The 15008-nt window shown below is 38.3% G+C and overlaps 1 protein-coding gene across 1 annotated transcript in view; it reads left to right on the top strand.

Moving 5' to 3' along the window:
* ZBTB10 (zinc finger and BTB domain containing 10) overlaps positions 1 to 14161 on the top strand; it is a 107807-nt gene extending 93646 nt beyond the window's left edge. Inside the window, exons 3-5 of the mRNA XM_009335063.1 lie at positions 7703 to 7840; positions 9916 to 10091; positions 12833 to 14161. Of these exons, the coding sequence (XP_009333338.1) occupies positions 7703 to 7840; positions 9916 to 10091; positions 12833 to 13138 (620 nt within the window). The 3' untranslated portion in view covers positions 13139 to 14161. The remainder of the gene's footprint in view (positions 1 to 7702; positions 7841 to 9915; positions 10092 to 12832) is intronic.
* The last annotated feature ends 847 nt before the right edge of the window (positions 14162 to 15008 follow it).

The raw sequence follows: 15008 nt of genomic DNA, 5'->3' as shown, positions 1-15008 counted from the left end.
TAAAAAGCTTTTTTTCCAGATAGTAATTACCCTAGAAAGTGAAGTCTTTTTTTTATCCATAGCCCCCTTATCTCCTACATGCTTGTCTTCACATGCCTATCTGTTCCTGTATGATATTTATGAAGCTAAAAGACTGCTAAAGGACTCTTAAAAATATCCTTTATGCCTTAACTGACATATAGTACAGGAAAACAATGTTAGGTTTCTTATTTAACTTGATAAATAAGAACCTGTAGGTTTTCTGTGTTGGTAGGCCTATTCAACTCAGTTATACCACCATAACTCCATGTGAGAGCACTCTTATGGTAGAGTGACTTTGTCTGTGAGAGTTCATGGAAGTATAAATCGACCGATTGCTGTTCAGTTACTCTGGGCATACAAGTCTTTGTTGTGTGGTTTTGGGGTTTCTTGTTTGTGTTTTTTAAATTTGAGGGAAGGGATAGGTCATCCTCAGTGTTGGTAGCTGAGTAGAATAGGTTTTAAGTGGCATGTAGTTTGACTAAATGATTGATTCCTTCAGCTTCTCTTTTTCAGGTTCTCTGTCCTTGCTGAGTTGTTTTGCTCACTGCCCAACCGCTTACGCTCTGTGTACATTATGGAATTCTTGTGTACAGAACTTGGAGTTGTTTTTTGGGGTGGAGGAGAGAGGCAGGCAGCATTTCTTACTTGTGCCAGTTTCTGGCAGGTATCAGTAAATATATCCAACCAGAAATGTGTTTATAGTGTAGAAATTTTATTCTAAATGTAGAATACTATAGCATAGCAAGCTTATACTATGCATTTACCCTAAAGCTCATTGACATACTTGCAGTACACATGCATTGGTACTATGAGTAGTACAGCTTTAGCAGACAATTTCACTTCAACCACTAGCCTTCACTGGTGCAGCTTTGTTAGTTATAAGCTTCATCCTGTCATACTGGGAACAATGGAGAGGGGAGTTCGCAAGATCAGAGTTGCCATATGTACTGTAAAAATGTAGCCACAATTGCAGAACTTCATTCACTTCTCCTATTCCCAGGGTTCGGGGGGGGGTTGAGGGGACATTTTTAAAAACACGATTTTTAAAGCTGAAAAAAAAACCCTTTGTTAAGCAGCAGTTGTCTTTCACGGTCAGGTCGTGTATGAAAAGTATGAGCTGTGTAAAAGTTCCAATCTCTTACACATTTGCTTGCTTGTGACTTGAGTTGATCCCCTTTCTTTAGGGTGTAATGTTGCATGTTACTTTGTAAGGAGAGCATGACACCAGTCTGGCAAGCTTAGTTTGTCATGTACTCCCAGATCTTATTACGCAGAGTTCCCAGGGAAGTATCTGGTTTTGGTTTTTTGTGTTTGGGTTGGTTGTTTTTGTTGTTGGAAGGGTTGGGTTTTTTCTTCTTTTGTTTTGGTATTTTTACAGATTTGTGCCTCTGTCTCGTACCTTACTTTTCTTCAAAGCCCAGTGTAAAGACAAAATCCCTTGGTATTCCTGGACAAAGTTAGGCTTTGGCAAAGTAAGTCTGGAATGAATGATACTGAGATGACAGTTCAACAGAAGGGTTTTGGTCAATTATGCTACTGCTTCTAAGACTGCCTGTGTTTAGGGAAACTAACATGAAGTAGAGATCTCCTTAGCATTTCCTTTCAGCTGTTTTGGCATAAAAAGTTGTTCGGACCAAAACAGTCTCTACACAGCAATGGTATCTGTGCTTATGTCTTTACTTAAGAATAAATACAAATGAAGACCCATATCAGTTCTTGGTGTATTTGTCTCGACTACAGTGACATCAGTGGTCTTTGATCATGATGTACGGTGATATTTATATTTCCTGTCCTTCAAGCTGACATTTAATTCTTCCTTTAAGAGAATATGTTTACAAGCTACAATGTGTAGCTGATAAAATGGTAGCAACAGCAGTTCTCTAATGCTGATGCAGAAAGAAACGAATGGCTTTACTGTGTAGAGAACCCTTGTATTAGGGCTAAGATGGGAATAAACTTAATTTTCTTTTTTTTTTTAATTGGATGCTTTATTTACCCCCTCATTAGGGAGAAACTGGCAGCTTTGAGGACAAGTCAAACTTATTTCCTTGGATTTGTTCTACAGTCACTTCTTCAAAGAATTAGCAAGAAAATAGGAGCAGAACATAATGCCAAGACATTTAATTTGGTTACCAGAGTATCTAGAATGGTTGGTGGTTTTTAACGTATTGAAGGATTTTAATCCTAAATGCCAGTCAGTGTCTAGGAGTTGCATGCAGCCTTTCAGGTGTGTATCTCCTTGAAAGTCCTACTTACATTAACACTTTAAATACGAGACTTGATGAAAAGGGAATGTGAAATGTTTATATGAGAAAGTCCGAGTTATGTCTCAAATACTTCACTTGAGAAAGCTCTTGAAGTACATCCTTAAATTGACTTGTTTGCAGTGCTCATGATCTGGCCCTTGAGCTCACAACATAGTCCAGAAGTTTATGGATGAATTTATTTTCTTGACAGTGAAGTCAAGAAGGGTTATTTTCCTGAAAATAGCTTACTGAGTCTCATAATGTTTAATATCATCATCAGTGATCAGGATACTAGGACAGAAGATGCTCTCAGCAAGTCTGCAGAGGACATCAAATTGGTGGGAATGGTTGATAAGCTGGAGGGCAAGGCTGGGCTGTTGTTCGGATGGATCTCAACAATCCGCAGGAATTGGCCAACAGGAACCCCCAAGATGCTGTGCAAAGACAAATGTCAAGTCCTGCATCTGGAAGAAACAACCCTGTGCATCAGTACAAGCTGAGCGGATGTGTAGTAACTCTGTGGAAAAGAACCAGGGTGACCTTGTGGACAGCAAGCTGAATGTCTGTCAGTAGTGCATCAGTAGGATGCACTACTGCTCAGTAGGAGCAATGAAGGCTAGCCTCATAGTGTTGGTATTTGCGAGAACATAGCCAGCAGGCTGAGGGAAGTGATAATAATACCCCTGTACTCAGGACTGGCAAGACCACATTTGAAATCCTGTGCCCAGTTTAGGGCAGCCCAGTACAAGAAAGATGCTGGCAAGCTGGAGGGAGTCCGGTGGAGGGGCCCTAAGGTAGTTAGGGGGGCGGAGAACGTGTTCAAGGAGAGGCTGAGGAACTGAATTTATTTAGTATGGAGAAGGCTGAGGGATCTACCTGATGTCTTCTACCACCTTAAGGGGATTATAGAGAAAATGAACCCAGATGCTTTTCAGAGGTGCACAAGTGAAAGGGCAAGAGTTGATTGTCACAAGTTGCAGCTAAGGAAATTCCAGTTGTATATGAAGAAAACTGTTGACCGTGAGAGTGGTTGTTTTGGAACATATTGCTTGGAGGGTTTACGGAATCTCTCATCCTTGTAGATATTTAAAACTTGGCAAGGTCCAAAGCAACATATAGTCCAGCTTTGAAGTTATCCCTGCTGTGAGCAGGAGGTTGAACTAGGTGACCTTCAGAGGTCCCTTCAGACCTAAGTTTTTGTTTGAGTCTGTGATAGTCCCCAAGAGCAATAACTCCCCCACAAATAAATGATCTGGATGAGGAAAGCTCTTACTATCTTGTGTTTCACTGACGTAGCCTTTGTGGGGAGAGATCTGCAAAACAGCTTTTTAATGTGAACGGCACCCCTTTCTCAGGGAGGAGTTTTTCAGGGAATATATGATAAGCAAGTTGAAAAGGCAAGTGGACGATATATTTGGCATCAACTGATGGTCATCTGGCAGGGTTAGTTGGTGATAGATCTGCCTCCATAGTCAAGGTCATAAACCATTTTTTTCGTGAATGAGAAATAGTAAAAACTAAGAGCAATTGGGAGCAGTACTTAAAGTATGAGTAAGATTGCATTGGCAAAATGTCTTAAGTTTGTCTGAGCCTTCTGTTGCAAGAAGCAGTTGAAGTAATATGCTTTGACCCCTTTTCAGAAGCAAGGTTAAAGATGTGAGTAATACTCTGGGAACAAATGGAATACAATATATTTTATTTTCCCCACCTTCCCAGTGTGTCAGTCTTGGCAGTGCTGTTTTTTCTGTCATGTTACCTAACATAAGCAACAAATCCAGCTCTCTAATAGCAATCCAGATTGTATCAGTAGATTACTACTGCGCTTTTTACAATCCTTGAAAGCTATGGCCTAATTGCTTATCCTGTCTACTTTCTGTCTTTTTTAATTGATCTGAGTGAGCAGTCAGTGTCAGAAAACCTGGTGAGAAAAATAGGAGCGTTCCTCTTTCTCCTCTTCTGGCACTGTTTTTAGGGGTAATATGTGTAAAGAAAACAGAAGTTAAGTTCATTAGACAACTGTATCTAACACAGTTTTCTATCTTCTCCCTCAGCACGCCCTATGTCCATATCCCTTTCTATAATGACCTGTTCAAAGGCTTCTATTGTTGATCTTCTCATTAATCTCCTTGATCATCCCCTACTCAGTAATATCTCCTTTTCTTCCTAAAAAATCAGCATATTTCTGGTTACAGAAAAAGAGTAAAACTTGTCAAACTGAGGATGTTTCTGCTCAGATGCGTTCTCTCTTGCTGGTGATACTCCCCTAGCTCTTGCCTTCTTAACTGAAAATCAGTGTGTCTGACTTCTGGTTATCCTTTTTCCTGAGAACAAACACAGTAGAACGTAAAATCCTTCAATAAAGTTTTTGTTAGCTGTGTAAAAGCCTACACAATCACTTCATTGTATTTCGGACTGTCTTTATCTCTTCTCAAATTGACGTCTTGAGAATTTTAGTGCTGATAGTTAATCAGCTTATTTGTATCGTGTTTTATTTTTATTATTTTGGGTTTGTTTTTTTTTAAAGATCAGGTTACTCATAGAAACCTCTTCTCCATGCAGGGTAGAAGAATGGGTAGATGTTGGAGGCTAATGGACATTTGAATTATTAACTTACACCTCTTTTAGGAATCAACTAAACTGTAAAAAGGTAGCCTTAGATCAGAGGAAAGTTGTGGTCAGATGACTTGGTCTGGGTATACAGAACACTATTGCTTCTAGTTAACTTTTAAAAAAAAAGTTCTTTCTCACTGCTGTCTGTATTTCCTGCTTTGCACCCCACCCCCAATCTACCAGTACAACTGCATAGGTAGTTGCTTTCAGTCTCCTATCAAAATCATGTGGGTTCAAGTTGACAGGAACAGCTTTAGATGATGACTATATCTGTGGTTTTGCAAGCAGGTTTCAGGGGGCAGTAGCCTGGGTGGGAGGAGGAATGCGAGATGTTATGAGCCACAGGGGTCTGTAACATCTTATATTTGGCTCAGCTACAGTCAGAAGCTTATCTGACTGTAGGCTATATGTCCTCCTGGGGAAACTAGTAGAGGCTAGGTATTGCACTTCAGGTCCCAGTCTGTATGTAATTCATGTCTTTCCTGTATGGATGAGCCATTAGACATTAAAAATGCCTTTTTTGTTGTTTTGTTTCGAATACATTATATGTGTGCTTAATCTAGAAAGTAGGCTTTCTAGGTCAATGAATTATTCTAAGAATAAGCATTAGGTTTAATTATGATCTACTTAGTCCTGTACTGTGCAGAGACTGAAGTGTCTGTAGCAACCTCTTATCTCTTGTGGTATCTGTGCCAGTGTTCTTTCATGTTATAGCAGGTCTTCAAATTAGAGGTAGAAAGATTTAGTAGCTATTACCTACACTAGACTACATCTCTTAAGTCTATTTGGCTTTATGCCGAGTCTTATGCTAAGATCTAGACCTATGCAGGGATTTGAGCTCCTGACTTCCCTCAGACTTCAATACCAGCTGTAAGCATAAATGTTCATAACGAAATTCAATTTGTGTTCTCTTAGATCCAGAAGAACTGTCAAAGTGACAGTGTTATAAATGTGCTTAGCTTGGTACAACTCTTACTTATGGTCAGTCTTTGATGTATGCTTATTTTAAGGGAAGCTATTCAATATTTCCTATACACAGCATACACGTTACATCTGTGAGCAGTAAAGGCTTGGTCTGTTGATCTTGCACATATTCCTCCCATAAGGGGGGAAAAAGGTGATTAAAATATTTTGATCACTGATCTTACACTGGTCAACTAGAGACAGGACAATTCTGTTAGAGGGGAAAATCCTATAAAGAAAAGGTCTAATATTTTGAACAGATTATAAAAGTTGTTTTATTTTTTTCTCTGCTAGATCCTGAAGCCTGCTTTAATTTGGAGGCTTTTGCCTTGAGATCAAGTCATCTTTGCTCATGCCCAGAACTGTACAACACTGCTTCCTCACTAATCCTTTCTTATGTATTACAGAAGGAAGTTTTACTGCTCACTTCAAAGGAATGTGTAGTTGGCATGTCTATAGGGTATCCGTGTTCTATTCCTTGAGCTGCTGTGAGAGGCCATTGCTGGAGTCCATAGCTCCAAATTAGTGTAAGGAGTTCTTGCCTCTTTTGGACATAACAGCTATTAAGAGTCAGTAATTAAAAAAAAAAAAAAAAATATTTTCCTCGCTACTTTGTTTCTTAAAGGAGAGGGAGACTTTTTCCCTTCTCCTCCCCCTTCTTTATACCAAAATAGCTGGGTGGATGAGCTAAAATACTGGGATTTCTCTTCCTTTGTCCATTCAAGCTCTGCTTACATAAAAATGTATCTGTTTGCTATGAATCCCTTCTCAAGACTTTTCACAACGGTGAAATTGGGAATCCAATGTGAGGACCTGAGCACCATCCAGACAAATAAAAGGAAATCTGCCAGTTTCCACTGCAGTTTGTTTATTTAACAGCTGTGTGCCTGTGAGGAAAGTAACGGATTTATGAGTTCATGTTTTCCAACAAACTCCTGTCTTGGGGACTGGGGAGAAGACTGATTTGCACTCTTGCCAGAAAAGTCTTTGCCCCACAAATATGATTTTGTCAAATGCCTAGTGCAGCTTTCTTGTATACTATTTATAGTTATCTGTGCTGTGTAATAGTGATTCCATATTCACTCATGCAATTCTTACTTGTTACAAAAGTATAGAATTAAACAAGCAAGGATCTTTTTAAGGCACTGTTCACTTCTGAATTATTTTGTTCTTTTAAAGACGGGGGGGGAAAGCTACAAAGACAACGCAAACTGCATGAAGAGCTTATCTAAAGACCAAATGTAAACATGCAAATTAGTCTTTTAAGCTGGTATTTTCCAAGTCATTATGGTCTCTTGAATTGATGTGGTTATAGAGTAATGGAGATGATTATTCAAAAAAGGATTTAGACATAGCTGTAGGATACTTCGTATAAATAAAGGTATTTAAAGCACTTTTTATACCACTGAGATATTTTAAGGCAATAAAGAAAGTCACACCTCCAGTAGAAAATGTTTACTTTTGTACCGACTAGACTGCCTGTGGTAGACCAGATGAAGTCACTGCATAAAGCAGTTGTAAGGAGAATCCAGTGGAAAACTTCTTAGCCCTGTCATGATGATAGTGAGGGAATAAGTATCTTTACCATAAAAGTTCCTGTAGTATGAAAAAGGCTTTGAATTTTTCTCAGGATGGGGAGAAGAAATGATGCTGTGGGGAGTAGTTCAAAGGTCTAATTTCATTGAAATTAGGAATGCAGTTATTTTCTTCATTTCAGTATTGGAGATTATGTGAAAAAAGATTATAATTACTATTTTAAGGTTTGAAACTTTTTTGGCACAGTTTAAAAAGGATATATATTTTGCTAAACAACATGACTGATTAGAACCCGGGAAGCTAAAGTGAGACTGTGTCTGTAATAGGTACTTCAAGTGACTTCAAGTATGGACTGCTGCCGGGTACTTCAAGTGACTTCAAGTATGGACTGCTGCCGGGTACTTCAAGTGACTTCAAGTATGGACTGCTGCCAGAATCTTGGCCAAAAGAAGCTTGGGAAAATGGCAAGTATATTTGATGGAGAGGAGGTTGTTTTTTGCCTCTGATAGGGGTTCATTATCTTCTGTGTCACTGCTGGTAATATTTGGTTAATTTGTTTAGAGATTTATAAGATTAAGTGTTTACATAATCTTCTTCCGTATCATTTGCCTTTCTGGATAATGTAAATAGGAGTATTTCCTCAGAGGGAGAAAAAGGAATTCAAACGTATGGAAAAGTAAAAACAGAACATGATTTATATCGGCTCTTGTATTGTTCCTGAATATGAAGATACCTGAGGTCTTTAATGGTAGCTTCCCGCCCGCCCCGTAGTAAGCTAACTACAGATAATGGATGATGAAGATAAGAAGTTAAATATAATTTTAAAAGTAGATCTCGGAGCATACTTCTCGCTATTAAAAATAAAAGCTTCATTGCAATAAAGGTTTTGAATTCAATGCAGCTAAAGCCCTCTTCAGTCAAACCTGTGTTATGTAACCTACTGTTTCACAGCTTATGTGCCTTTCTTAATAGTTCAAGCAAGCAATTATCTGTAATTATTTTTCTGTCTGAAAACATACAGAAAACTCCCACATCTAAAATAATTATTGCTAGATCCTTAAAATACATAAAGTCTTCAATAAAAAGAGGATCTTAAGGACTGGGTAATAGTAATGCCTACCTCTTCTCTGTAACTTTGAGCTATTACTGGGATGTGGTTTATGGTTTACTTTAAATATTTTGGGGTTTACAGTGGAAGAAATTGGGTCATCAGAAGGTGAAATTCACTAGCAGGCAAGGGATTAGGACTCGGGGCTTAGGAGGTCTGCCTGTTCTTAAACCATTAGATTCCCATATATCTTACAGCCCAGATGTATGTCTGTCTGTCATACCCCTATTGATGTGTATAAGACTGCAATTTAAAACCTCTTTTGAACTTATTTTTCTTCGTGTAAGCCATTACGTGACATTATGTTGACATGCAGCTTGCATGAGTGCTCCGATATGCCAAGGCAAACTTTTGAATATTAGCAAAATTTAACTTTCATGTTATGATGGATTTTGAAGCTGGGAGGAGACATCTTAGATATAAGCATGCAGGCCCATGCACATAACACACAATTATTTTTGCTTTCTTCCTGCCAGCATGAACACTAGAAACTCTTAATCATGTAGCCTTAGCCAGTGCTTTTTGGATGCTTCTAGATGGTTACAATCATGTTCATAAATTATCTCACCTGTAGTAAGCTGAGTCAGTACCCTATTCTCAAAATAACCCTTGTATTCCTGTGTGGACGCCTTCATAGCTGTCACAGCATCCTGTGCTTTTCTATTTCACACAGTAATGGGCACCTGCAGTAAACCTGTTTTGCACGTATCCTTTGAGCAAGCTATGTTATCCTTGGTCCAAGGATATGTAAACAGCTCTCTTCCATCATAAGGAAGAAGTGGGATATTGCTACTTCCAGAAGTTTTTTCTGCTCTTTTTATTTTTTCCTACTGTTAGACCAGAATAGACTTTGGGTATAGAATAGCTAAGATCTGAGCCAATAACTTCCCTTTTTAGCTATTTCAGAATTATGCTACCTCGTACTGTCCTACTCCTTTTGTCAATATTCATTCTTGCTTAGTTGTACTTTTTTTATTTATTTGTAGAGTCAGATCTTGGCAGGCAGTTCCTGCACATAATTCTAAATAGAATATTGGGAGAGAAGATTGTAACTGTCTAAATTCCACGGAGCTAGAGGGTTTCTAATCCAGAATAAAGTGTTTTCTGGTATAGGTGACCTCTAGAAAATGGAATACTACTAACTTAGTCTGATTCATGAAATAAGACTTCTTTTCAAAGAATTGATCTGTACTTCCGTAGTAAAAATTCCTTGGTTACAAGTAGGTATTTTTCTAACAAGATCATACATGCAGAACCTACCAGTACTTGTGGTTTCTGCAGGCAGGCATTGTCCTGATTTGGCTGATGAAAAGTCATGTGGGTGCTTTATTGTTTTGGCACCTGTTTATTTTTGTGCACCAGGCAGAACATATTGAAATAGGGTTTTTTGTGTTTTATCATCTTTTCTCCTGATGGCTTATTTTCTTGTAGGCGATTCCTCTGCTTTAATCATGAACAAGTTGAAGTGTCCACACTGTAATTATGTAGCCAAATACAGAAGAACACTAAAGAGACACTTGCTCATTCACACAGGCGTGAGATCTTTCAGTTGTGACATCTGTGGGAAGCTGTTTACTCGAAGAGAGCATGTAAAGAGACATTCCTTGGTAGGTAACCTCAAGAGTGTGTGTGTATGTACGTACATGTACGAGTGGATTTTTATGTTTTTTCAGATCTTTTGGTAGTTGGGAGAAACACTGTTCTCTGATGTGCCATAATGTAAATTGTTTTATCTTAATCTAAAATGGGTGAAGATAAACATCTCTTTGTGATAACTATACCTCTTATATTCTTAATGGAAAATGCAGTATCAATTAAGGCAGTCGCTGGAATTCTGATAGAGATAATTTCAAGATGATTTTGAAAGTGACGTGATAAAGAGATGCAGTATATGTAAGTATTCTGTAGATAATGAAATGGAATATTGGCTTAGTGTTACTGTAATAGAATAGCACATCTCCTTGTTCTGTAATGTTGCATCACCGTTTTCTGTGAGGACACCCTGTTAATCAGCAATTGCACAATATCTTGGGGTAGTTCTGAAATACTTATTTCACAACTAGACAAAGCTATCGTATAGCATCTGCTTTAAGATTTAGGAAAGAATGAAAAATATGTGAGATGCAGAAAGTAAATGTCCTTCTGACTTGTATTCTACCAATACCGTAATCGGCAGCTGAGCTTACCCTGTCCTGTGCATGTTGCATAACTCAGGATTTGACTTGAGTACTGTTTATCTGAGGATCCAGAGAAAGTATTATGTGTCTTGGGCATTTTGCAGGTACTTTGTATCTAGTCTGTAAGGAAATTAAGACTTCATTGTAATATTTACTGTATAAAATCCAAGATGTGTTTTAGGGGAGTAATAAAAGCGAGAGCATATTGGTGGTGAGAAGGTAATAACATTTCTCCAAGCTGTGATTTTAAACTCATTTTGCAACATGTTTTGCAGATACTCAGAATAGGTTAGTACATGGAATGGGGTAAACTGCACTTTACTCCTCCATTTTGGTAGCTTTCCTCAGTCCTTTGAGAATCAATGGGCCACCTTGCTCCCTCATGAAGGTGTTCCATAACTCTCCATAGCCTCCTCGCAGTTGGCTTTTTATTCCTCAGTGAGTAGAAAAAGTGGTTGTGAGCTTCCAAGTTCTAATGTGGATGCAGAAAAGAGCTTTTGGTGTAAGTCTTACTAACTTTCCTTTCTAGCTTGTGCTATCATGAAATGGACTTTCTGTTAGCCAGTAATATTATTAAAAGTAAATAATAACCTGAGTCGTATCAGGATATAATTCTGGAAGATATTTATAAGACCACTGTAGTAATTTTAAGTGTTCTTTAAATGCTCTACAGGTAGGAAAGGTATATGTTGTTAGCTCCTATGTAAATTTTAGAACCAGCATCTTATGTTCCACTGTTACTGCTGCCTTTCTTCCTCCTTCCATACCACCTGGTGAAGGCTTAGATGCCTGAAGGGACAGGAGTACCTACGATGTTACAGAGTCTGAAGGACATTTTGTACTGTAGTGTGTGTAGGTGACTGCAGTGATGGAGAGGGTGATGGTACGGGGCAGCTCTGTGGCTGGGCAGAGGAGGTTAGGTCATTATCACCTTATTGGTGGTGATACCACGTAACATGTCCCAGCAGCTACTCTACTTCTTCCTTTGTGGCTCACCAGAGATGGTAGCAACGGTGGGTGGTAGTTGGTCTACCAGGAAGAGTAGAGTGGGACTTCAGGTTTCTGTCTTGCAGTATCTGACCAGGTCTTGTAGCTGAAGATTTTTTCCCTGCAGAAAAGGAAATGAAGTCAGACAGGGTGAAAATAGCTATAGAGTGAGCTCAGCCCAGCCCTGTGCTTTAACTGAAGTGTGCTCTGCCTGATGGAGTCAGAACACTTCTTTCCCCCCCGCCCCCTCCATTCAACAAACACCTCAAGCATTCTGCTTTGTGTGAAGCATTATTTTAATAAGTCTAGAGGCTGAGGAAAAAACACGCAGTATCAGCTGTACAGATTATACAGGGGGACTAAAGTAACTGTTTGTATCTTGGTGATTTCCCTCATCTGGGTGGTAATTTCTGTTTTATCTAAAATGGCAACTTTTTCAATGTGACCTCAAATGAGATATTTAAGCACATAGTTGTAGTCTGTTGCGGGGACACCAGACAGAAGAAAGAAGTCTTCAACTTAATTTTCTGCAAGATTATAACTATTACACATGGTTGCTGAATTCAGTTACTTGTACAAGTAATATACTCCCAAATTAAAAATCAAAATTTATGTTTAGTCAACAGCAGCCTTCTAATTTTACACACAAGCTCACTACATACAGGACAAAAAATTCACCAAAGGGATCTGGAAAGATGTAGTTGGGTTTGGTTGTGTTGGGAGGGAGGCGTCATGGAAGAAGGATCTTGCTCTTCGAATTCACGCAGAACTTAACTCCTGCTTGTTCTTAATGTTTCTAGACTTAAAATTGTAAAGGCAATTTTCTAAATGAGATATGATCCTGTGTGCAACATAAGTGCTTATACGGTTCTCATCGCCTTTCAGAGTCTTGTTCTGTACAGTGAGCAGTCATAAAATTAACACTCACCTGCTTATGGAACAGGCAGCTAGTCAGCTACCTGTGGAACAGTAAGCAGGTAGTTTGCTTGTGGGCAATAGCTCATGTAGTCCAAATGGATTTCTAGTAGTACTTCTCTTTCTCTGAACAGTGTTGGGATATCGTTCGGAAGACTTCAAAAAATGAATTTTTGTATTAATAATTATTATTACTGTAGTTTTCTAGTACTGTATGCAAATGCAACCTGATATGCATGTTTTCAGCTGTTGATATTTCTCTTCCATAGGTGCATAAAAAGGATAAAAAGTATAAATGTATGGTGTGTAAGAAGATTTTCATGCTAGCAGCCAGCGTTGGAATAAGACATGGATCACGACGTTATGGAGTTTGTGTAGACTGTGCAGATAAATCTCAACCTGGAGGGCAAGAGGGAGCAGACCAGGTGCAGGACACAGATTTCCCTAGGGATGAAGAATACGAGGAAAATGAAGTGGGAGAAGGTGATGAGGAGCTTGGTGATGATGTAGAAGAACAGAACGACCAGTCTCGATGGGATGAATCTGGGGAAGTTTGTATGCCTCTAGATGACTGACAGCATATGACTTCAGGGTGCCACAAATGGACACTATATGGATTGACTCTTTGAATTTTTGGACTGAAGGCTTGCGAAATATGGTACAGGCTGGATGGTAGTTATGTTGCTGTGAAAAATGTAGGGTCAAAGCCTTATAGCAAAAAAGGATTATTAATTTTTTTATGATATTTGCACAGGACTGTACAGCATACAACCATTTGGTTGAATTATACAGAGTCCTCACATCTACAGTCAGTTATCAAAAGAAAAATGTATTTTTTATTATTTATAGGATATAGCTACTTGGGTCCTATTCAGACATAGTAGTAACTGTACTTATGTTACACATTCATGTATCTGTTAACATGAATGAAGAAAATTGCAGCTTGGTATGGAAATACAAAGACAGCTTTCCCAAATCCACTCATACTTTGTCGGTGAACCAGTGAAGCTAATTTGGGCTAGTGGCTCTTGTTTCCACAAGCATGTCTTTGCCATACAAACCTTACCTCTCCCGTACTCTGATAGGTGAAAGCCAATCATTTAAATATGCATCACAGATAACGCCAACACTGTATTGAAATTTGGTTTTAAAACTTTTGGCTCTATGCTGGCAGGTGGTATAGGTGATAAGCACTGGAGAAGTTAATAATGGCATTAACTTAGTGTCTGTTTCTTCACAGTTTTGAATTTCCAAGAAGGTTGTTACTAATTCATCAGTTCCAAAACGGTCTTGCAGAAGAAATGACCAATAGTGAAAATAATAGACTGATCAGAGCATGGGTAACTCTTCTGCCACTTAGTCAAAAGAGATAGTCATGCTAAAAGGTATCTGATGTAATAATGTTTCCTCCCTCCTCTAAGGCCCCCCTCCTCTCAAACTTTTTGACTTCCCTGGTGTATACCTCAGTCCCACAGAATAAAAATACAAGGAATGGAGAAAGTGTCATATTAAAAAAACTTCTTGCTTGATAATTTCTTACTTGTCCGGTTTTTGGCTAGTTTATGTGGTGTGAATTGGACACTAGGCTATTGTGCCCATCGTTTGTCATTAAAATGAACACAAACTATTTTTTATTCTTTTGTACTTAATGGGTTGTTGCTAGTGTTTAATATAAACCAATTACATTTAACTTGTTGACTTAATTTGCTGGAATTTTTTTTTTTAAACAAAAACAAAAAGTCCAAAGCAAAATAATGCTCTTTGAGTTGTCTACTTTTCAGGATGATATGCTCCCTACACTCTTTGTTTCAAATTTTTAGGAGGCATTGAAACTTGAATTTTTGTAGCCATGTGGATTTTTTTCCTAGGCTTGTAATATTGTACCAATGATTTCAGGCCTCTTTCATAGGGAGGGGAGGGCATTACACCTTCATCTTAAACTCCTCTGTTTTGTCTAGCCTAAGGCAGATGAATTCAGGCAATCGTTGGAACAATATATCTGATGTACTATTACGTCATAACGAGTAAATATGCAGAGCATTTATCATGACACGTAGCTAGGCCAGTGTGACAGTACTGTATAAAAAGCAATTGAGGGTCACCATATTTTTCAGCTTTGTTTAATTTTAAAATGAGTATATTTTTTCGTATTTTATATCAGGTAACTAAATTATGCTAGTTGTGTGGATAACTTTGAACTATGCTTTGACGGACAGAATCTTAATGGTGCTCCATCTGATCAAAGTTGGTATGTATTTAAAGAGACAAGCTTTACTGTTGTCCTTTACATCAGTAGAACAGTAACATAATGTTAAGACATTGTTTTTGCTGATTGAAGATAAGATAAGTTTGAACTACAGTTATATGGGAATTAAAATGCTTTTTTTTATCATCCACTTGTTTCATTGGTAGCTTCCACATCATTGTAAACCTGACAGATGATTA

The sequence above is a fragment of the Pygoscelis adeliae genome, unplaced genomic scaffold, assembly GCF_000699105.1.
Source record: "Pygoscelis adeliae isolate BGI_AS28 unplaced genomic scaffold, ASM69910v1 Scaffold101, whole genome shotgun sequence".
Lineage (NCBI taxonomy): Eukaryota > Metazoa > Chordata > Aves > Sphenisciformes > Spheniscidae > Pygoscelis > Pygoscelis adeliae.
Note: the sequence above shows the minus strand (reverse complement) of the source record. Positions and strands in the feature narration are given on the sequence as shown.